The sequence below is a fragment of the Chiloscyllium plagiosum genome, unplaced genomic scaffold (assembly GCF_037043375.1).
Source record: "Chiloscyllium plagiosum isolate Xiang-an unplaced genomic scaffold, Cpla_swu_hap1 HiC_scaffold_5, whole genome shotgun sequence".
Taxonomy (NCBI): Eukaryota; Metazoa; Chordata; class Chondrichthyes; order Orectolobiformes; family Hemiscylliidae; genus Chiloscyllium; species Chiloscyllium plagiosum.
The window spans coordinates 14,653,249-14,677,924 of NW_028270143.1; the positions used below are offsets into that span (position 1 = coordinate 14,653,249).

General features: G+C 39.7%; 1 protein-coding gene across 2 annotated transcripts in view; it reads right to left on the bottom strand.

Moving 5' to 3' along the window:
- The window catches only part of ice1 (KIAA0947-like (H. sapiens)), a 77,272-nt gene that overhangs the window by 45,638 nt on the left and 6,958 nt on the right, over nt 1–24,676 (bottom strand). The window contains exons 2-9 of one of the 2 annotated variants that reach the window (XM_087987018.1): nt 13,942–14,004; nt 11,538–11,596; nt 9,872–9,907; nt 7,493–7,510; nt 5,436–5,547; nt 5,016–5,092; nt 4,884–4,921; nt 3,596–3,678 (exon numbers count right to left, since the gene is read on the bottom strand). In XM_087987018.1, the coding sequence (XP_087843144.1) occupies nt 3,596–3,678; nt 4,884–4,921; nt 5,016–5,092; nt 5,436–5,547; nt 7,493–7,510; nt 9,872–9,907; nt 11,538–11,596; nt 13,942–14,004 (486 nt within the window). The remainder of the gene's footprint in view (nt 1–3,595; nt 3,679–4,883; nt 4,922–5,015; nt 5,093–5,435; nt 5,548–7,492; nt 7,511–9,871; nt 9,908–11,537; nt 11,597–13,941; nt 14,005–24,676) is intronic. The other variant, XM_087987019.1, reaches the window with a different exon arrangement.

A 24,676-nucleotide genomic window follows, 5' to 3' on the forward strand; every position in this document is an offset into this window, starting at 1 on the left:
TGCCTAACTCTATGTAATCTCCCTTCAGAGTCTCAACCTTTTCCTTTCCAATATCGTTGGTTCCAATGTGGACAATGACCTTCCAGCTGGCCCCTCTCCCCCGTGAGAACATTCTGCACCCTCTCTGAGACATCCTTGATCCTGGCACCAGGGAAACAACATACCATTCTGCTTTTTCTCTGCTGGTCACAGAAATGTCCGTCTGTACCTCTGACTACAGAATCCCCTAACACAATTGATCTCTTGGAAGTCGACGTGCATTAGAGCCATTCTCAACACCAGAAACTTGGCTGTTTGTGCTACGTTCCCCTGAGAATCCATCACCCCCTACATTTTCCAAAACAGCATACGTGTTTGAAATGGGTATATCCACAAAAGACTCCTGCCCTAGGTGCCGATCTCTCTCACCCTTCCTGGATATGTGGGATTTAGCATTGTTCTCTACTTTAGAGTGAAAAACCATACAAATCATACAATTTACATTTATGTGATGTGTTTTGTGACTAAGATGTTTCAATTTGCTTCACAGCCAATGAATTGGTTTTCAAATCATAGTTTCTGTAATTTATGGCATAGGAGGAAGCCATTTGGCTTATCAAGCCAGCTCTCCATGAAACAATCCAGTCAGTCCCATACCTCAACAATATCCCAGAGTCTTGCCAGTTTGTTGTTTTCAAGGACCACCCAACATCCTTTTCAAATCATTGATCTGCTTCCACCACTCTCATGGGAAACAAGTTTCAGGCCATTACCACTTTCTGTACAAAAATGCTCTTCTGCACTTTCCTCCTGTAGTTCTTGCCCAAATCTCAAAGCAACGTTCCTATTCCTGTGTATAAGCTTTTGAGAACAGTTTTGCTTTGTCTACTTTATCCAAATCGGTCATAAATTTGTATATAGTCTTTCAAATCTCTCTTCAATGCCTTTTTCTCCATGGTGAATAATCCTAGCTTTGCCAATCTCATCTTCTGGTTAAATACTCCCTTCCTGGAAAGGTTGTGCTAAATCTCTTTTGCAGCTTCTCAAGGATACAGACATCCTTCCTCATAAGTGGTGACCAGACTGGATCAATACTCGTGTTGTGGTCTGCCTAACAGAGCTTCAAATGTTCAGCATTATTTTCAGCTTTTGAACTCAATGTATTTATTTGCGAATCCCTCAATCACATACATTCTGCTACCTTCAAAGTTCTGCTTACATGCATGACCACTTCATCCCCTGCCTGTTCCTCTGTTCCTGCTCTCTTTAAATTTATGCCATTAAAAGTATGCTCCTTCTCTATCCTTTCTGTCAGAAAGCATTATCTCACAATCTTTGTACTAAATTCCATCTGCCACCTGTTTGCCACTCTTCATAGTTTGATATTCACTGGCAAAACTTGAAATTTAGTATTTCAATACTTAACTCCCCAAGTCATTCCTGTGTATCAAAACAGCAGTGTTCCCAGTACTGACACTTGGACAGCATAACTCTCTACAATCACCCACTCTGAAAAACAACCATCTTGCATGACTTACTGTGTACTGCTCTTAAGCCAGTTTAAGTTGACACTGAACTCCTATTCCATGAGTCACAATTTTGTTCATCAACATTCTGCATTGTACTTTGTCAAATGCTTCCTTAAATGCATGTAGACAACATCCATTGCAGTCCCTTCATCAACCGCTATGACTTTTTAAAACATTAGGCAAATGTAATATGCCTTTTGTAAATCCACGCATGCACTCCTTAGTTAACTAAATCTCTCCAAGCATCTGTCAACTTTATCTCCCTGATTATTTCTAAATCCTTACCCACATGATGTTAAACTAATTAGCCTGTAGTTGCTAGAGTGATGAGAGTCTTTGCAATTGTCTTTCTCAAAAGGTAGTGGAAACACAATCTTTGAATATTTATAAGGCAGAGAGAGATACATTTCTGATAATCAAGGGGTTGAAAGGGTATTAGGATTAAGCAGAAATGCGGAGTGATTAAACCAGCCATTACTGAATGGCAGAAGAGGCTCAAGGGATCGCAAGGGTTGCTTCTGCTCCTAGCTTGTACATACTTTTGAGGTTCTGCACTGTTTTTTACATGACATGCAATTTTTGAAATCAAAATCCAAATCATTTATGCATATATTAATTGTATATGAAAAAGCCAAGTCCTAACACTAAATCTTGTGGAACTTCACTCCCAACCTTTAGTTCACAAGTCTGTTGTTACCTCTCCTTTTGTTACGGCTACTATTATTTATCAGATTCCACCTTCTTAGAAAACACTGATACAAAGTACTCAATAAGAATTACAGCCTTGCGGTGTGCCTTTTGCCAGTCAAAGCATTCACTTCTAATCACTTACTGTTTACATGTCGTTAGATGATTTTTTGGTTCACTTCTATGTTGACTGTTATCCTATCCTCACATTCTATTTTTGCTAGTCTTATTTTTCTCTTCACTTCCTTTCCCAATCTACAGTATTCAATGAAATTCTTACTGAAGTCCTTATCTGGTATCCATCAAGCATCATCTTCTTGTTTCATCATATTATCTCTCTCCCTTTATCAATCAAAGAGCCCTAGCTTTGGATCCACTGCGTTTAGTTAGAACCTTTTCCTTCCCATTTTAAATTATTCCTCTTTTAATTTAGCCATTCCACTTTAGATTATTACGCATTCTTCTTGCCTTACTATTGAAACTTTAGGATACAATGATTGTTCTTACTCATGTTCCCCAGACACTTGTCCACTTTCTCCAACTAGAACAAAAGTATTTCTGCATCTGGCAACGCAGCGTAAGGTGGGTTAAAAGCACACATTCCCGAAGTCGTCTATATTCACAGTTGTGATATCGACAAATTGTGAAAACAACTTCTGCACTCTAAGGACCCAGAGACAGCAACAAGATAAAGGAGGTGCTGTTTGAAAACGTTGGCTGAGATCCAAATAAACAGGGCCAAAGTAACACGAGAACTTCCTTCCCTGCTGTTTTTTTAGATTGTGCCATGGATTTATAAAAATACATCTGAACATGCAGATTTGACGCTGAGATATAATGCATCATCCAGATAGGAACTGCTCAAAGCAGCTGGGATGCAAACATTCAGGATCTGATTTCAGTTCTGCTCCAGAGAAAATCTCAAGGTCACTCTACAGAGTGCAAGAAAGCAAGTACTCTGTTGTAACTTCAGTGAGTAGAACAATAGAAAGTAGGGATGACTGAGCTTTCCCAAAACTTTAAAAATCAAACAACATTTTAGTAAGATTATAAAATGAAGGAGTTTCTTGCATGAATTATTGCTATTCCAAAAAAATTATTTTCATTCCCAAAATATATTTGATGCCCATTTATTAGTCCAAAAGATGGATGCCAATAGGTTGTCATTAATTAGATGATTAACTCAATTTAAACCCAATAACCCATGTGGATTCTGTATGCAAAGGATTTTCCTCTTTAAAAAATGTGCTCCTTTTAAGGACTCCCAGTTGCTGGGGCACACAATACTCTCAGCTCCCCCTCTTATTTTGTGTCTTAAATCAATGAGTAAAACTCTTCACTGGCAGTGAAATTTCTTAAAATAGGCTCTACTTTTCTGGAATCTCTTATTTGAATTATACCTGAGTTTTCTTCAGATTTCTTTCTAATGTTGTCTTCTCTCTTTTCAATTGCTTTATTTCTGCATTTTGTTTTGCTGTTGTTTCTTCATTAGAAAGAAAAGGACAAAGTTTATAATCAGACAGTCAAATGAAAAATCCCAAGTAGTATTCATACTTGCAGTAAGTCATAAGAATGTTTTTGTTGACACATTATTCTATTCAGTAAAACAATAGTATTCACTTGAAATGCTCAGCGAGTTGTAAAACACCAGCAGCTCAAACAGGAAGCAATGCTTTCTGCTTTGAACACTTACATTTCAACAATCAACGATGGTCTCCTTTGCTATCTGGCGGGGGTCGCAGCATTTTAAAAAAGAATTCCAGCTGCAAATAGATGCTATCTTTTTATTAAACTACAGACTAAAACTTCATTGGTTTCAGTTATTTGAGGGCCAGGTTTGGGATTCTTAATCTACCTGCTTTGGTTCTAGTTGAAGGGGGACAGTGAGTAAATTGCCCAATTGCAGTGTGCAGCCAAGTATTACAGAATACGATGGCACTCAAAAGAATGGAGCAGGGCAGAGTAACAGTTAGCCTACCAGATAACCTCTTCACATGTCCAAGTTGGCAGCTTCTGCTCTATCTTCTTGTCATGCTGCAGATCCATCTGTGTGGACAGGTCTCTAAGCCCAATGCTCTCCCTGTCACAGTGTAACATTTTTTGGACCTCCATGAATTCACATATCGTCCAACACATTTCACAAGACTTCCAGACACTTTGAAATGGCAGAGGTTCTTAAAAATAACTACCTGTAATTTGGATTTCTAGTCTTTTAAGGAACATTAGTGGTGGGCCCACCTTGCATCTCTTTGCCTGTCAAATGCACATTGATGGAGGAATACATTGTCTGGGCCTGGATGGTTTAAATTTGGTTGGCTATGTAACATCAGAGTAGCGTTAATTTAAAGGCTTCTGATGCATGCAAGAGGTTCCTTTCTCGAAAGGAATACTGCGCTGCCATGAAGGAAGGTGTTGATTTGGATCACAATCAGCAAAGCAGCACTGGGCCTCCAGATTTTGGATATGATTCTCATCCAAAATAAGCTTTCAACAGAGGTTTGCAGTGAGCTTTTATCAATATAATGGAGTATTACATGGCAAAATACAAGATTTGAAATGTAGCAACCCCCTACAATGTTTGCAACTTGAGCCATTAGATTATCGTATCGTTTGGTTCCTGAGTGCAGAGTGCCTGAAAGCAGACAAATACGCTAGAAAAAGAGAATCGTGCATTTTATGGTTAGTTACCTTCCAGTCTTTTTACCCGACTTTCCAACTTCTTCTTCCTAAAGTACAAGGTTAAGAAAAAAAATCAAATAAACAATATCAGGCAAGCACTAAAACCAAACCACATTAACAACAATAAAACTCTGCACTTACGCAGCATCATTTCTTGCCTGTTCTTGCTGCAATTCATTGAACTCTAAATGGGTCTGTTGGTACATCTTGATGGAACTCTACAAAGAAAACCAACAATGACAAAAGTGCATTAGATATTTCAAAGTGTTTTGTTTCTTAAATAGGGGAAAATGGACAGTCTCTGATGATAAATAGATTTCAATTTCATGTTCTACTAAATGAGATTTGGTTCTCTTTTATGGACAGGTTTAATGCATTAAAATAAGGGTAAATATAATCTCAAAATAACAATCTCTCAAACATCTCATATACATTTAATATATATTATATATATAACAAAAACCAATAAGATTGAGTCATTAGCATGTACTTCAGGGAAAAAGTGTCACTGGACATTTCTATTTTATTGTCAAGAGGCCACTAGGTCTAAGACTGTATTACCCTCTTTTCTTCCAGTTCCACCCTCATGGCATCCATTTCTTCCTTGCATTTTTCCAGAGGTGCAAATTTCTGCAACAACTCATCCAGTTGATCTCGAAGTGTTTTACAATCCCTGCAGTCAAGTAATAACATTAAAAAAAAAGCAACATTTAGATGGAAACATTTGAGAATGGGGTGAAACGAGACTGTGAATTAAAAAGAAGCTGCAACACTAGCAGGACTGTGATGGACTACCGTCAATTGTAATACACCAATTTGAATGCAAGGCTATGTTGAATGGAACAATACTGAAGTTCCTTTTAAAAAGCACAATACTGCAGATGTTGGATGTTTGAAATTTTAAAAAATGCTGCAAAACGCAACCAATCAGGAGAATCCATGTAGAAAAAAAAAGTTAGATGTTCTGAATTAAAAGGTTGTAGACCTGAAACATGAACACTGCTTGTCTCTCTACGCGAATGCTGGCAGATTGGAGTTTTCTCTGTTCCTATTCTTCAAGTTCTTTTACCCTTCTGAGTTAGTTGAATAGAGTTAAGATGGGTATAACTGAATTATACATGGGGATGTGAAGATCAGAGAAGTTCTCACTCCTGCTATGTATTCAGTGATTCCCATAGGATGGTATGAGTAAATTACCCTGGGTGGAGGAATGACCAATCAGATTCTGTGATTAAATTGCTCACTGTCAAAGACTCAGAGTCATAGAAATGTACAGCATGGAAACTGGCCCTTCGGTCCAACCCATCCATGCCGACCAGATATCCCAACCCAATCTAGTCCCACCTGCCAGCACCCGGCCCACATCGCTCCAAACCCTTCCTATTCATATACCCATCCAAATGCCTCTTAAATGTTGCAATTGTACCAGGCTCCACTACTCCCTTTGGCAGCTCATTCCATACACGTACCACCCTCTGTGTGAAGAAGTTGTCCTTTAGGTCTCTTTTATATCTTTCCCCTCTAGTTGTGGACTCCCAAACCCCAGGGAAAAGACCTTGTCTATTTATCCTGTGCATGCCCCTCAATTTTGTAAACCTCTATATGGTCACCCATCAGCCTCCGATGCTCCAGGGAAGACAGCCCCAGCCTGTTCAGCCTCTCCCTATAGCTCAAATCCTCCAACCCTTGCAACATCCTTGTAAATCTTTTCTGAACCCTTTCAAGTTTCACAACATCTTTCCGATAGAAAGGAGACCAGAATTGCATGCAATATTCCAACAACAGCCTAACCAATGTCCTGTACAGCCCAACATGACCTCCCAACTGCTGTACTCAATACTCTGACCAATAAAGGAAAGCATACCAAACGCCTTCTTCACTATCCTATCTAACCTGCGACTCCACTTTCAAGGAGCTATGAACCTGCACTCCAAGGTCTCTTTGTTCAGCAACACTCCCTAGGACCTTACCATTAAGTGTATAAGTCCTCCTAAGATTTACTTTCCCAAAATGCAGCATCTCGCATTTATCTGAATTAAACTCCATCTGCCACTTCTCAGCCCACTGGCCCATCTGATCAAGATCCTGCCAATCCAATATATTCTGTACAGTTTCATTCATCAATTACAAACTACTTGGATTAGACAGTGAAGTGCACCAACAAACAAAGAATTACCAAGAACAGCCAACATCTGCAGAAATGGAAGAGGAACATAAAGAGAAAAGTCTTTGCCAGATTTTAAGTAATATGATCTTCTTATAACAAGTTTCTCAATCCTCAGGTCAGAGGATTACTTATTTGATCTTATTTCATGAAATTAAAAACAATGAAATTGATACAGGCAAGTAATAATTCCTTGTAATTCCATTTCCTTTCAGAATTCAAATAAAGAAATGCTTGCACTAATGATAAGGTCTCAATTTGTTGATTGAGACATAATTGTTGGGAGGTCAACAAAAGTTTATTTTGTCTATGAATTACAATAGATGGATGAACAGAAATGCTTAAAAAATTATTAATGATAATTACATCATGCAGAAAACAAAACTGGAAATCAACCCTCTTAACTATGCAACATCACATTAAACAAGAACTGAAAAATAACATGCTGTCTCACCTTTCTGTTTTTTGAAGCTGTAATAATTTATTAAGGAAAACAAGGGCAAATCTTTTAAACAGTAACTCGGTTGGAAAGAAGCTGATGAATGCTAAAATCAGTGAACAACGTGACACAGTATTTTATTAGATGATCTCCTTCTCATGAATTATTTGACATACCACAAAGATTGACAAGTTGGAATTATTTTGTACCATTTTTAACATGATTTTCAACAATTTGTGAATATTGTGCTGGCAATGTAGTTCAAAGTGAAATAAGAGATAAGGTTTCTACCTTGGACATGTATCACATCCAAAATTTAAGACGTTTTGCAGGGAGACTTCATACTATCACCACCACACACCGCCACCCTCCCCCCCACATAGGTCTCACGTAAATGTATTTGCACATTGACAGACAAAATCTGCCATGAATCATTGTAACTGGACAGCATTTTATATTTTTCATAATTTGCTTTAAAAGGTTTTCTTCAAACTGTTAAATGTGGCAATTTGGTTAAATTTGATTACGAAAATAAGATTCAATGAAAATAACATTTTGATTATAATGTAAATCCATCAGTTCCAAACAATCCAATACTAAATTACTTAAATTCAATTGTGTAGTGACTAATTTACCCAGGGGTGTGACTAATATAGTGGGCAGGCTGCTTTCCCAGCACAAAATCTTTAAAGCAGCACAAAGATTCCACAACCACAGTGAATGCAAATTGCACATGAAGTTCGCCAGACAAAACAAAGAGAGCATTTAAGTGGAAACTCCAGTCTCTATTTTTTCCAAAACTCCCTCAATTCTTCAAAAAAGTTATTTTTATTTGTTATACTACCATAGCAAGTGAGAATGCTACACTAAAAAAACACACTGTTGAATTAGAATCTGAAAAATTCCAAAGTAAAAACATGGGGAGTGGAAAATGACTAATAACTGCATAGTTCCAGTGATCAAAAATACAAAATGAGGCTCTAGCTTGTTAGTGCTCATTCAATTAATTACGTTCATTCACATTCAAGGGAAGAAAAACAATCACTCTCTCTAGGAAGCTACCATTTCACCTTTGGCACCAGCTCTGGAAGGTATTCATTTACTTCCACTTGCCCTTGACTAAAATATATTTCCTTTTCAGAAAGTACCCTGAATCCCAATTTCTGTCAGGGATGCCAATGTGCCTCTGTAAAAGAAAAATCCAAGTCTGCCACTTTGAAGATGATCCTAAAAGCTGCCAACTTAACCAACGTAACTAGAAATATGTTAAGAGCAATTTTAAAAGCGAATTGTACTAAGGGAAATAGCAGTCTCAGATAGCCCAGAGCATACTCTGCGGTTTATGTTTTCTGTGGTTCTGTTGTGGTCAGAAGACAGCAACTCATCAACCGCTATAGTACATCAGGTTGATCAAAGTGATATATCAGAACTGACAAAGTATACTTGTGAATTGTCTACCTACATTTCAAAACTTGAGACAATAAATTATATCTATCCATTCTCAAATCTCCATATTTTATTTCTATACATGATAAATTATTTTGCCAAAGCTGCCACAGTGGAGTTTCAGCATTTAAAGGTTCAATCCTCAAAATCTAATAGTTAGAAGAAGCTTCTTTTATCAGAAGGATGAAACAGGGACTTTCGTGAGTTGAGGCGATAGCATTGACCATTTAAGGGAAGCTAGATAATTATATATCAAATTAAAAAACCCAGAAGAAGGCCCATTTGGAGTCTGCCTTTCACACTCTATTCAACCTGATTTTCCTCTCTGCTGTGTCTGAGAATATCATATTGAGTCATAGAGATGTACAGCATGGAAACAGACCCTTCGGCGCAACCCAAATAATTTATCTCTCCACCCTGAAGGCTACCTGCCTCTATTCCTGATGAAGGGCTTTTGCCCGAAATGTCGATTTTCCTGCTCCTCAGTTACTGCCTGACCTGCTGTGCTTTTCCAGCACCACTCTTATCTAAACTCTGGTTTCCAGCATCTGCAGTCCTCACTTTTGCCCTTCGGTCCAACCCGTCCATGCCGACCAGCTATCCCAACCCAATCTAGTCCCACCTGCCAGCACCTGGCCCATATCCTTCCAAACCTTTCCTATTCATATACCCATCCAAATGCCTCTTAAATGTTGCAATTGTACCAGCCTCCACCACTTCCTCTGGCAGCTCACTCCATACACGTACCACCCTCTGCTTGAAAAAGTTGCCACTTAGTTCTCTTTTATATCTTTAAATGAGACTGACAATTAAACAATAAATTCTATAACACATCAAGTTTTAAGAGAGACGCAATAGAAAACAGGAATTCAAATTTCTGAAATAATTTTATAAATCAAAGAGTACCAGTACAAGTATAGTATGGTTATTTTGTACGAATAAAGGATATCATCACATTTTTTCTGGTATTCTGTCAGAACGTGGCTGGAAAGAGAAAAGCAACATCGCAATGTTACAAAAAGTATTTCCACCAGTCGATCAACAACATTTGTATTTATATGATATATTTAATCTAGTGAAATATACAAGGATGTTTCACAGAAATGTTCACATTAAGATAAGACAAAATCACAAAGAGATTAGATTAGATTACATTACAGTGTGGAAACAGGTCCTTCGGCCCAACAAGTCCACACCGACCCACTGAAGCGTAACCCACCCATACCCCTACATTTACCCCTTACCTAACACTACGGGCAATTTAGCATGGCCAATTCACCTGACCTGCACATTTTTGGACTGTGGGAGGAAACTCACGCAGACACGGGGAGAACGTGCAAACTCCACACAGTCAGTCGCCTGAGGTGGGAATTGAACCCGGGTCTCTGGCGCTGTGAGGCAGCAGTGCTAACCACTGTGCCACCGTGCCGCCCACTAAGGGTACCAGCCGATGAGTCAAGGATATTGGGCCAAATGGCCAAACGCTTGGACAAGGAGAATTTTGAAAGAGGAAAGTAATAGGGAGAGTGTCAGGGAGGGAATTACAGAATTTAAATACTTGACAATCAAAACTGCGACCACGCATGATGGACTAAGTAAAATCAGAAATGCAACAAAAGCAAAAATTACAAAAGTTCAAGGATCAGAATTTTTAAATTAAGACACAACAAGATTAAAAGTCAATGCAGGTCAATAGGGTTGATGGATGAACAGACCATGTTTGATACAGTCTTACAGTACTTCACGTTGATGCAGAATGAAAGAGGCACAGTCGCCAGAAGTGTGCTTAAATAGTTACGTGCAGAGATAATAAAGATATAGCAAGGGTACCAGCCGATGAGTCAAGGATAGTCATATGTTACAATCAGAAGTGAAGTAGGAGCTCTTGATGATTTGTTGCATATACTCTGAAGTTCATCTCTGTGTCAAATACGTCAAATGATCCTACACTGTTTCAGCCTTAGATTGTTGCTAAGGTCAGAGAGGAGTTAGCAGGTTGGGAAACAAATCTGTGATGAAGACAACAATGCTTCAGTTTCCCCTCATTTTTAGCAGGAAATCTCTGCTCATCTAGAACCGGATATTGCACAAGCAGTATGACAATTCAAAGAGAGGGAAGCGATCAAGAGAAGCGGTAGCAATTTAGATGCCATCAATATAGACATGAAACCTAATTTTTTTTTGAATTGAGGTCAATGAGGTAGTGTTTAGATAAGAAACAGGAGGGGTGATAAGGATAGATCCTTAGGACTTTCAATATGCAATGGTTTGGGAGTTAGAAGAGAAGCTGCAGAACATTTCTCTGGCTATGAATGGATTCAAAAAAAGTGGAATCAAAAAGGTGGGCAACAAATGAAAGGCATCGGAAGAGAATGGGATAGTCAACCCGGTCAAAGCCAACAGACCATCAAGCAGGATGCACAATAGTTTACTATGATTGCAGTCATATTTGATCAGGGCTAAGAACTGTCTGACATAGTGCAGGTCACAAAATTGTAAACGTGGAGACAAACATTTGAAACTTGACAGGATATTAAAGAATCTGTAAGATTTTCTGAGAACAAAGTCACAGCAAAATTCATGAATTGATAACAAAACTGACTGATATACTTACTCTGTATCAATGATTTTTTGTTTCAGTGCTATTAATGCAGTTACATATTCATTTAAATTCTGAAATATAAACAAAAGTTATAAGATTAATTTGCAGAAAATATAGAAAAGCATTTTAACACTACAAACTATCTTCCTTTTGTCACATAAATGTAATCAATTTCAGTGTTACTTTAGTCTAATTTGGTTAAATAAGCCCTTTCACCAGTAATAAATCCATATTTCACCATACGTAACCTACTCAAAGACTCAAGTATGACTTCTCAGGATTAAACAAAGCATCTGCAGGATACTTTTGCAAAAAAAAAAAGTGGTCAAAGTTTGTAAACCTGGGTGCATTCACAGCTCATTACTGTATCAGAATTTTAAATGGTACCAAGCACCAATCTCAACACCAATCATCAGTTGCTCTTCCTGAAAAATGAAGTCAGGACTGCAACTCCACTACTGCTTTCTACACAGCTCCATTGGAAAATGTACATTTGTAAATGTCAGATGAAGAGGAGTCGACTATGTTTAACTTCTATACATAGTTACTCTAACAGCAGGCACTGAGAGTCTGGGATCAGACATGAAAAAGAGTCACTTTGGGGTGTTTAACCTTTGTAGAACTGTAAAAGGTGAAAGTAAAGTCACTTCAGTCCTACTGGATCAGGGGGCTGCTCTGCCGTCAGAGAGAGACAACTGGTGGTGGTTTGAGAGATTGAGAAGGAGAATCCTTCATGGTAACCTCAATCATTGTGGGGATTGAACTCTCCCTGTTGGCATCACTCTGCATCACAAACAGGCCTCGCAGCCAACTGAACTAACCGACCCTCTATAAAAACTGGAAATACTTAGCAGATCTGGTAACATCAGTGGAGATTGGGCAGTCATGACCATTTCTACCCACCTTGATGCTACTTGATCAGTTGAGATTTTCCAGGGATTTCTTTTAAAAATGCTAGACAGTTCTAAAAGTACGTTTGTATTAAACATACAGTAGTAAAATGACACCTGATATCAGTGTAGAGTGCCAGGAGCACTATATAGCTGTGCACAAGCTAACAATTACAGAATGTTCCTGCAGTTTTTTTGTATTTTAATGTAAGTTAATTTCAAACATAGTCATTCCTTGAGGGCTGATGTTTACATTATTTATGCTAAACTAGAAATACTATAAGAAGTAAATATTAAATAAAGCTTCTAAGGATGCTTCTGGCTCAGCAGAAATGCAAGATGGAAGACTAAAATGAATAAACAACCCAGGTTTCAGGGAAATGTAGGGTCAGCCTGCAGACTTAATATGTGAACACATTCAAAACTAACTGTGCATTATCATGGAACACATCTATTGTTAACAGACAGTTAATTGCTACTGATCAGGAGAAGTGGGTCTGTAAAAAAACTGCATAGCATAAATTCTACCTTCACCCCCCCCCCCCCTCCCATTACAGATGCTTTGATATTCCTCAATGTTAACCCCCAGCGCTTCAGCCCAGTATTGGCTATTTGAGCCACATCCCACAAGTGAGAAAATGGAAATATTTAGATATTTAATGTTGACAATACAATTGTACCAAGATCTAACACTCCTATTTTGTGAAATGTTGCTACTTAGGTTATACAAGAATCTTTGGCAAGCATGTGAATACTGGACATATGTCAGCATCTGAAAAGAATCTGGAGACATTGAATCAAACACCCAAGTAAAATTATTGTTGGGGCAGAACCTATTGTGATCCAATTATATCAAACTGCAAGTGGAGAGTATAATGTCCATTGATGTAGTGAACAACAATGTAGGTCTGCTACTGATCAGGAAAGCAGTTGCCTTAGTAGAGAAAATGTTTAGAGGGGCCATGGGCTAATGAAAGAATACACAAGAGGATGTCTGAATATATGCTGAACTCAAAACAGAGTTATATAGCAGTTATATGTGCATGGTGTAACATCTAGATTGAAGTCAAAAACATTTACATGAGCAGCAATTCTATACACATTAAGGGAGGAGGCCAGACGTCCTGACACAGAAGTCATTAATCGGAGTTCAGGTTTTTGGGGATATTTGAAAATAACGAAAGAAGATGTATTTGATTGGACAGTTGTTGTGGAAAATGTGTTATGGGGTTAAAAAAAATATTAAAAGCACTATAAAAGAAATGGAATTGTCATTTCAGGGTAGCAAATGAGTTAGAATAGTTATTCAGGTGGCATCTGTAAGAAGCAATTACTTTTTAAAAGTACAACACTCAGAAAAGAACAGTGGAAAGAAGTGATGGCCAAAACTTTTCAATGACAGCAACAGCAACAGCCTCTGATTCAGGAAACTTCACTAATATGCCTCAAGACCCTTATTAAGTCCGAATGTGCGCACATCTGCAGTCCTCATGTGACAAGTTTAAACTTACAATTGCTGGTCTTACCGTGCCTGATTGTTGTTCCTCCCCCAAACCCTCTCCAGGATCAACTTCCGGAATTCCTGGCTCCTGTCCAGCCAATGTCAGAAGAATCAACATTAGTGTTTTAGAGTGAGGTGGGTCACATGCTGTTTCTGTGTTGGGTTGGGAGTGGGAGAGGTGCTGACAAGTGAGAGGGGTCTGCATTGTTGGGGAGGAGGGGTGGAGACAACACCATTGGGTGGGGGTGAGGTTGAGGGCGGGGGTTAAGGGATGATAGTCAGGTGTTTACACTGTCAATCATGAGAGGTTTTGCAGTATCAGGATTGACAATTTCATTTAATGAAAGTCAATCAATTGGAAACAGACCTTAAAAGGTGTGTGGATGGATGCACTGGAGTTACACTGGATATCTGAATGCCTGACTGCGTTTGCGATTTGGAGATGCCAGTGTTGGACTGGGGTGTACAAAGTTAAAAATCACACAACACCAGGTTATAGTCCAACAGGTTTAATTGGAAGCACACGAGCTTTCGGAGCGACGCTCCTTCATCAGGTGATTGTGGAGGGATCGATTGTAACACAGAATTTATAGCAAAAATTTGCAGTGTGATGTAACTGAAATTATACATTGAAAAATTGATTGTCTGTTAAGCCTTTCATCTGTTAGAATACAGTGATAGTTTCACTACTTTCATGTGTAAATCACAAAACCCTTTTTTTAAAAGTTGCATTCTCGGGTTAGCTGTTAACAATGGTGATAGCTCGACAATATGTTGAAGGTGTTAGCCCCCTGTGTTCTCTGCCTATGACCTGATGTTTAGATTGATTCTAATCTAAAAAGTGAGATAACAGAGTTCTACATGAATGTATACAGTTTTTGAGCAAAGTGCAATGTAACTCTGCAAGTACAAATTCACCCCACAAAATGTGTGTGTGCATGTGGGTCTTTGTCTGTCTGTGTTTGCGTGTTTGTCTGGGGTGGGGGTTGTGAGTGTGAGAAAGTGTGTACGTGTGTGTCTGTGTGTAGTAAGTGCAGAGTGTCTTAAGTCTGTGAGGGGGTGCATGTGTGGGAGTGTGTGTGTGTCTATAAGGATGTGTGTGGGTGTCTGTGTGCACGTCTGTGTGTATGTGTAAGAATGTGTGTGTGTGTGTGTGTGTGTGTGTGTGTGTGTGTGTGTGTGTGTGTGTGTGTGTGTGTAGGTAGTGCAATGGTGATCACCTGTAATGTGACATGAACCCAAGGTCCCGGTTGAGGCCCTCCCTGTGGGTACCGAACTTAGCTATCAGCCTCTGCTCGGCCACTTTTCTCTGCTGCCTGTCCCGAAGTCCACCTTGGAGGTTAGTCACCCGAAGGTCCGAGGGTGAATGTCCAGTTGGGGAACACTTCAGTGGTCCAGGACATTCAGCCTCGGGCCTTCGGGTGACCATCCTCCAAGGTGGACTTCGGGACAGGCAGCAGAGGAAAGTGGCCGAGCAGAGGCTGGTAGCTCAGTTCGCTACCCATAGGGAGGGCCTCAACCGGGACCTTGGGTTCATGTCACATTACAGGTGATCACCATTGCACTACACACACACACAGATATTCCTACACATACACACAGACATGCACACAGACACCCACACACATCCTTATAGACACACACACTCCCACACACAAAAGGGTTTTGTGATTTACACATGAAAGAAGTGAAACTATCACTTTATTCTAACAGATGACAGGCTTAATAGACAATCAATTTTTCAATGTATAATTTCAGTTACATCACACTGCAAATTTTTGCTATAAATTCTGTGTTACAATCGAGCCCTCCACAATCACCTGATGAAGGAGCAATGCTCCGAAAGCTAGTGTGCTTCCAATTAAACCTGTTGGACTATAACCTGGTGTTGTGTGATTTTTGACTGTGTTTGACTCTTCAACTCTGTTGGTGTGAGTGTTGGAAGGTACAGATTAAATTGGCAATTCAGCAAATTAAATTACTGTCAGCATCAGATCAGTGTCAAGTGCTCCTGCTCCAACAGTGTCCTGAAGATCAGGCTCGGTGTTCAATAAAGCAACACAGGGGAATAATAAAGCAACACAGCGATTGCGTGCATAAAAAGAAACAATAAAGCTGTAAATTGTCTGGATGAAAGGAGGACAGGTGGGTATAACAGCAGAACCAGTGATGTTGTGTCATTAAGTCTAAGCAAACATTGAGTTTTCTCATTTGAAACGTTACTGCAGTTAATACAGCAGACCAGAAACTTACCATATCTTTCAAAATACAATAGAAGTCAAATAAGAAGCTGCAAACATCCTAAATGACACTATGTGTCACTGGAGGGTTCCCCAAAACATTCCAAATTATTGCTTTTATTTACTTAACTTTTTAAATATGCGTGAGACAGAGACAAAAGTGTCACACTTAGAAACGTGACAGACAATAAACCTAAGCTTGACATTCCATTTTCATTAAATGGAATATATCTGGCAAATTGGTGCAATATTAGTACAAGGAACTTTGCTTTATAAATTCCTGTATCGTGTAAAGCTGTTACTAATCAAAGAAATCTAAAATTTTAATCTTATCAAAATCCGTTCTATACTACTGCAAGTACTGTAATATAAACTTAAAAATGTATATGATTCAAAAAATTAACAAGAGTCAAAACACAGGAAGCAAAAACCAGTGTACTTCACAAGCAATATTCAAGTTATAAATTTGAGATAACTGAAATAAACCATTTTAATGACATCTGTAGTTTACAATGTCACGGAACAAATCTGATTTAACAGCAGACTATGTAACTACTCCCGACGCATTTTGTTTTTGCGCTGCTCCGTTTCCAGAAGATATATTTTGCTGCTAATAATGTTTTTAGCTTGTTAAGGCAAAGAATGAAGCTACTTGTTCCACAATACATTTGCCACCTTAAAATGAACAATCCTAGTTTTCCTGGTCCTGTCACAGAAATTATCTTTCTCAGATAACTTGGTTAGCTCAGTTAGCTGGACGGCTGGCGTGCGATGCAGACTGATGTCAACAGTGCAGCTTCATTTACTGCACTGGCAGAGGTTACCTTGAAGGTCCTACCTTCTCAACCTTGCCCCTCTCTATTGGCGTGGTGAGGGCGAGCTTCAGCTCAAACCCAACACTTGTTGTCTCTAATATGAGGGGGCAACCCTATGGTCCTTTGGGAAGTGACTTTACCTTTTTACCATCCTAGAAAACATTCTTAAATACAGTGCCCAGAGGTTGTCACAACACTCCAGTTGAGGCTTTATCAAGGTTTTTACTAAGGTTTAGCACAACTTGTTTGCTTTCGTTAATTATCTCTAATTATAAAGCTCATACTTCTATATTTGAGAAACAGCTTTACAAATTTGCTTGTCACCTTTGAAGATCTGTCTGCTTCAGCAGCCGGAGGATTTTGTGGAAAAGCAGTACTGCATCCAACACTGGGCCAGAAGAGTCAGAGAGTCATAGAGATGTACAGCATGGAAACAAGCCCTTCGGTCCAACCCGTCCAGATATCCCAACCCAATCTAGTCCCACCTGCCAGCGCGCAGCCCACATCCCTCCAAACCCTTCCTATTCATATACCCATCCAGATGCCTTTTAAAATGTTGCAATTGTACCAGCCTCCACCACTTCCTCTGGTAGCTCATTCCGTACACGTACTACCCTCAGTGAAAACGTTGCCCCTCAGGTCTCTTTTATATCTTTCCCCTCTCACCCTAGTTCTGGACTCCCCCACCCCAGGGAAAATACTTTACCTATTTATCCTATCCATGCCCCTCATGATTTTATAAACTTCTATAAGGTCACACCTCAGCCTTCAATGCTCCAGGGAAAACTGGAGCCTATTCAGCCTCTCCCTATAGCTCAAATCCTCCAACCCTGGCAACATCCTTGTAAATCTTTTCTGAACCCTTTTAAGTTTCACAACATTTTTCTGATAGGAAGACCAGAATCGCATACAATATTCCAAAAGTGGCCTAACCAATGGGCTGTATAGCCACAACATGACCTCCCAATTCCTATACTCAATACTCTGACCAATAAAGGAAAGCATACCAAACACCTTCTTCACTAGGTAAAAACAATGACTGCAGATGCTGGAAACCAGATTCTGGATCAGTGGTGCTGGAAGAGCACAGCAATTCAGGCAGCATCCGAGGAGCTTCGAAATCGACGTTTTGGGCAAAAGCCCTTCATCAGGACTCCACTTTCAAGGAGCTACGAACCTGCACTCCAAGGTCTCTTTGTTCAGCAACACTCCCTAGGACCTTACCATTAAGTGTATAAGTCCTCCTAAGATTGGCTTTCCCAAAATGCAGCACCTTGCATTTATCTGAATTAAACTCCATCTGCCACTTCTCAGTCCATTGGCCCATCTGGTCCAGATCCTGTTGTAATCTGAGGTAACCTTCTTTGCTGTCCACTACACCTCCAATTTTGGTGTCATCTGCAATCTTACTAACTATATCTCTTATCCTCACATCCAAATCATTTATATAAAAGTGATGAAAAGTAGTAGACCCAGCACCGATCCTTGTGGCACTCTACTGGTCACAGGCCGCCAGTTTGAAAAACAACCCTCCACCACCACCCTCTGTCTTCTACCTTGGAGCCAGTTCTGTATCCAAATGGCTAGTTCTCCCTGTATTCCATGAGATCTAACCTTGCTAATCAGTCTCCCATGAGGAACCTTGTCGAACGCCTTACTGAAGTCCATATAGACCCCATCTACTGCTCTGCCCTCATCAATCCTCTTTGTTACTTCCTCAAAAAACTCAATCAAGTTTGTGAGACATAATTTCCCACTCACAAAGCCATGTTGACTATCACTAACCAGTCCTTGCCTTTCCAAGTACATGCACATTCTGTCCCTCTTTACCACCTTTTGTAAACAGTGGCACCACGTTAGCCAACCTCCAGGCTTCCGGCATCTCACCTGTGACTATCAATGATATAAATATCTTATCAAGAGGCCCAGCAATCACTTCCCGAGCTTCCCACAGAGTTCTCGGGTACTCCCGATCAGGTCCTGGGGATTCATCCACTTTTATGCATTTCAAGACATCCAGCACTTCCTCCTCTGTAATATGAACATTTTACAAGATGTCACCGTCTATTTCCCTACATTCTATATCTTCCACGTCCTTTTCTATTGTAAACAGTGATGCAAAATACTCGTTTAGTATCGTCCCCACAACGTCGCCTTGCTGATCTTTGAGGGGCCCTATTCTCTCCTTTATTACCCTTTTGTCTTTAATGTATTTGTAAAAACCCTTTGGATTCTCCTTAACTCTATTTGCCAAAGATATTTCATGTCCCCTTTTTGCCCTCCTGATTTCCCTCTTAAGTATACTCTAAGGATTCACTTGATCTATCCTGTCTATACCTGTCATATGCTTCCTTCTTTTCCTTAATGAGACCTTCAATGTCTTTCGACATCCAGCATTCCCTACACCTGCCAGCCTTTCCTTTCACCCGTACAGGACTTTACTTTCTCTAGATTCTAGTTTATTCATTTCTGAAGGATTCCCGTCTTCTGCGCTCAATCAGCTTTTGAAAGCTCTTGCCTAATACCATCAAAATTGGCCTTTCTCCAATTTAGAACTTCAACTTTTAGTTCTGGTCTATCCTTTTCCATCACTACTTTAAAAGGCCCAGCCTTCAAACCCCATCTGCTCCAGGGGTGTGTCATAACATATTTGATCAGATTAAAAATACCGACAGCAGTCACCAAGTCGTTTACTTACTGCACTCCATTTTAAATAGTGCAATTTAGTTCATAATACCTTTCCTCATTCTCCCTTCCAGGGAAGTGTTTACCTGAAGTTCTTTATAGATGCAACACAAAATAAGAAACAATGAATTGCACAAGATTTCAGACCACAGAGATGAAAAATTTAACAACTGTACATTTGAAACAGAAAATCAGCAAAATATTTCACTAAATCTCTACTGCGCATGGTCATCAAGTAGCTGGTCTACAGCCCAGTTTAAAACCAAGAAAATGATTCATTCTGCTGAAATGTCAGAATACCCAAAACACTGACTCTGCTTTCTCTCCACAGAAGCCAGCAGACCTGATGAGTTTCTCCACCAATTTCTGTTTTATTGCACCCCAGTTTATTTGATGGCCAAAGCCAGCTTCCCCCATCAGGCCGACAGCACACCCTTAAAGCTAGGTTGGTTCATGGACAGGAGCTGGAATTTTTCCCAAACCGGCACAGTTCTAACAGATAGGGTGGTCCTGGCTGAACAAAGGGCAGAAATTTGACTCCATTATGTATACAAAAGAGTTTCCTAAGCTTTAAGGACAAGTCACATCGACATGAATCAAATTGAGATGTTGAGAATATGGGATAGGGCACCCAACTGTTTGGAACTCAGAAGAGGTTGCATAGCCAGATGAGAGTAAGCGATGATAGGATAAAGTTCGAAAGGGTACTGAAGTAGTTATAGAGGCAGTGAGCAGCAAACTTATGAAGTGTTATTCCCAGATCATGTATTTTTCTTTCAAGACATGTGAAGATTTGATAACCGGGTAATTGATGTCGAGATAATTTATTAAAGCAAATTGTTTCTCAAGTAATTGACTTTATGTCTGCCACTGTACAACATGCAGATCTATCTTTAATTATGTCAATTGATAACAATGATTTAATCAAAAGGTTTCACAGTTCCACAAACTGAACAGTCCTCATGTTTCTCTTGCCATCCTCATGCAGAGTGATAACATTCAATAATTCTAAGTGTCTACCATTAATTAAATCACCAGCTTCACGAACTCAAGGCTTAGGTTTCCCACAGGTACTTTATGTAAAACAGGGTGGCAAGCATTATCTGCAAATCCAGACTTTTCCTCAGCAAACAGAAAGAATGCAATTAATTACAAACATCACTTAAGCCATCGCAAAAATGTGTTTTTGCAATCTTGCCTCCAATATGTGGGATACCTGTTATCTTCCTTACCAGACCCTAGATGATTATATTGGGAAAAGACAATAGGTGAAAAAACTTACAGGGCAGAGTGTCACGTGTTGGGGTCCACTATTTTTGGCAGCTTCACAAAGGCCCAAATCTTCCAAAATTTACACTTAAGTCAGCATTGGGACTCAATGTAATTCTTGGCACACAGACACGGTTGCAGAAATTGCCCAAGAAGTTTACAGTTAAAATATACTGATTCACACTGTCGATGACACTAGATGCATGTATTTTGTGTTGGTTTCAACGCTGGTGATTTGGGCTAGCTATGCAGAACTTACCTGGATAGTTACCTGTTATGCTGGTTCATCAGTGATATAATTCAATAATTACTAGATCTAACTCTCTCTCCCCACCACCACTTCATGACCAAATGACTGACACAACTGCCTGCTCCCAGCGCATCACTTACTGACCTATCCACCTACTGCAAGACCCAAACAGGGCACTGAATGTTGTATAGTGGTTGCGTACTCCAATATGCCTCATTCCACTTGAAATGCTGCCCTGACCCATTGCTGCTGCAGCCAGGATTGAATGCCCTGACTGAAAAAATGAGAAAAGGTCATGGCAAAAAAAACCTTTGCAGCCAACAACAATGAGCCAAATATTGGTAGTGACTGGAAGATCTGAACTAATGTCTATGGCAGTCAACTCGTTTGGATCACAGTACAACAATTAGGTTTAACAAAACATTCTCCAATAGCATTTTTATATATCATAGAAAGTGCTTAAGTTCTCTCCTGCACAATAATCACTACAGATTAAAACCAACTTCCAATCAGAAAAGTTGAACACAAATTTAGCTGACACTTCAGTCCTGAGAAAATGCTGAGCAGAGCTGTTGTGATTTCAGAAGTATATTAAAATAAAGCTGTCATAATCTTTCTTACAAGTAGATGAGTGTGACTTACATACATATCCATCAGAGTCCAGCTTACTTTATCCTTCATATTGCTGTCATACCACAAATCAGTGAATTTACTCTTAACTATTATTTTCACCTCTTATTTGTTTTCAAACTTCACTTCAAACAGCTGTTATGACTAACCTCAATACAGGTGCTGTTATTAAAAGAGCACTTGTGCAAACAAATCTGAATGACATAAATTTTTGTTACAAACTTAAAAGATGCGCTTAAATTTTGATGACAACTACTAAACTGAGAGTTTTAAATCTCTCAAAGTCAGCCAGTCAACTCCTATAAGTAACTAATCCAACACAACGGTCCAGTAAATGTTACAAAATACAGGGAAAATGTAAATATTTCAAGGGAAATGAGTGAGTTTGTTAAAATTATTTGAAACTCCTTGAAATATATTTAATGATAAGTTGCAAGATCAATACGTCCAACATAAGAAATAACATATATTTCTGCACCATCTTTCACAATCTCAATGTCCCGAAACACCTTGTAGTCAGAGATACTACTGAATTAGTTGCCATTGTATTGGTAACTAATTCACATCCACAGAGATGAAAGAAATGACCACATTATCTGCGTTCTCAGTGCCGACTTCAGTATATGGACAAACATTGGTTTGGCAACTTGGGAGAAATCTCCTGCTATTCATCAAAATGGCACCAAATGATCTTTCATGTCCACCCAAGGTGGCAATTGGGAACTTGATTTAACATTACACCTCCAACAGTACAGTCCTCCCTCAACATTACAGCTAAATGTACATGCTGCTGAGGTGACTCACAGTGTCAGAGCTGTTCAGCATGGAAACAGACCCTCCAATCCAATGTGTCTGCATCGACCAGACATCCCAATCTGACTAGTCCCATTTGCCAGTGTTTAGTCTGTATTGCTCTAAACCTTTCCTATTCATAAGTCCGTCCAGATGCCTTTTAAATGTTGTAATTATAGCAGTCTCCACCACTTCCTCTGGCTGTTAATCCATACACACACCACCCTCTACGTGAAAAAAGTTGCTCCTTAGGTCCTTTTCCCCTCTCAGTTTTAACCCATGCCCTCTAGCTTCGGACTCCCCCACTCTAGGAAAAGACCTTGGCTACGCACCCTATCTATGCCCCTCACGATTTTGTAAACGTCTCTAAGGTCACCCCTCAGCCTCCGATTCTCCAGAGAAAAAAGCCCCAGCCTATTCTGCATCTCATATAACTCAAACCCTGCAGTCCCAGCAACATCCTTGTAAATCTTTTCTGCAGGCTCTCTAGTTTATCAACATCCTTCCAGGGTGACCAGGATCGTATGCAGTAGTCTAAAAGTGACCTAAACATTTTTAGTGTATAACCGCAACATGACCTTCCAGCTCATATACTAAATGTTCTGACCAATGAAGACAAGTGTACTAAACATCTTCTTCACTACAGTCTACCTGTAATTCCACTTTCAGGGAACTATGCATCTGCATTCCTAGGTCTCTTTGTTTGGCAATACGCACCAGGGCCCGACCATTAATTGTCTTCAGCGAAAGTGAGGACTGTAGATGCTGGAGATTAGAGTCAAGAGTGTGGTGCTGGAAATGCACAGCAGGTTAGACCGCATACGAGGAGCAGGTAAATTAATCGACGTTTTGGGCAAAAGCCCTTCCTTACCAAAATGCAACATCTCACATTTATCTAAATTAAACTCCATCTGCCATTCCTCAGCCCATTGGCCTATCTGATCAAAGTCTTGTTGCACTCTGAGATAACTTTCTTCGCAGTCTATTACACCATCAACTTTGGTGTCATCTGCAAACTTACTAACCATATCTCCTATGTTCACATCCAAATCATTTATATAAATGAATGGACCAAGCACGGATCCGTGTGGCACACCACTGGTCACAAGCGTCCAGTCTGAAAAGCAACCCTCTACCACCACCCTCTGTCTCCTACCTTCAAAGCAATTTTGCATCCAATTGGCTGGCTCCCCCTGGATCCCATATCGTCTAACCCGACTAACCATGATCCACAAACATCTAACTCAGGTTAGTTACACACTAGGAGAAAGTGAGGACTGCAGATGCTGGAGATCAGAGCTGAAAATGTGTTGCTGGAAAAGCGCAGCAGGTCAGGCAGCATCCAAGGAACAGGAGCATTCCTGAAGAAGGGCTTATGCCCGAAACGTTGATTCTCCTGTTCCCTGGATGCTGCCTGACCTGCTGCGCTTTTCCAGCAACACATTTTCAGCTTAGTTACACACTAGTTGATCTTGGACTCCCTCTTGATTATGAATGGCTCTGCATAACATGCTGATAATTCCAAGATGGATTTGCACAAAAATTTGCATTTCAATAACCTGAAAGAAATAATACATAGTAAAATTTTCACTAACTGGCAGTGTAACTATCAGAATGATCCACAAATCAGAATCTTCTACCTCCCTTTGATAAAACAAATACAATAATTCTAAGTACTTTATGCAAAATATTTTTCCTTGAATACTATATAAATCTACTGGAATAAATGATTTCTTATCTCACACTTAACTGAATTGAAAGAGAAATGTTGATAAACAACATTACCGAAGGAGATTTGTGGTCTCAGTTGTGGTTCGATAACACTACACTCAGATGACCTCCTGGCTGCTAAAACTCCCCGCTATGTTTTTACCTTAGCCTGGGGTTGGTTCTTCAGCTGCACCTGCATTCAAGTCCTATGCTCCATCTTGTGGCAGAGATTGGTTGGTGCAAGTAATTCAGGCTAGCTGATGTCTGCACTGACCAAATTTGCCACTAGATGGTGCTTGGTCAATCTAAAAGTGCCTTCAATAGTCATAGATATGTACAACATGTAAACAGGCCCTTCGGTCTAACTTG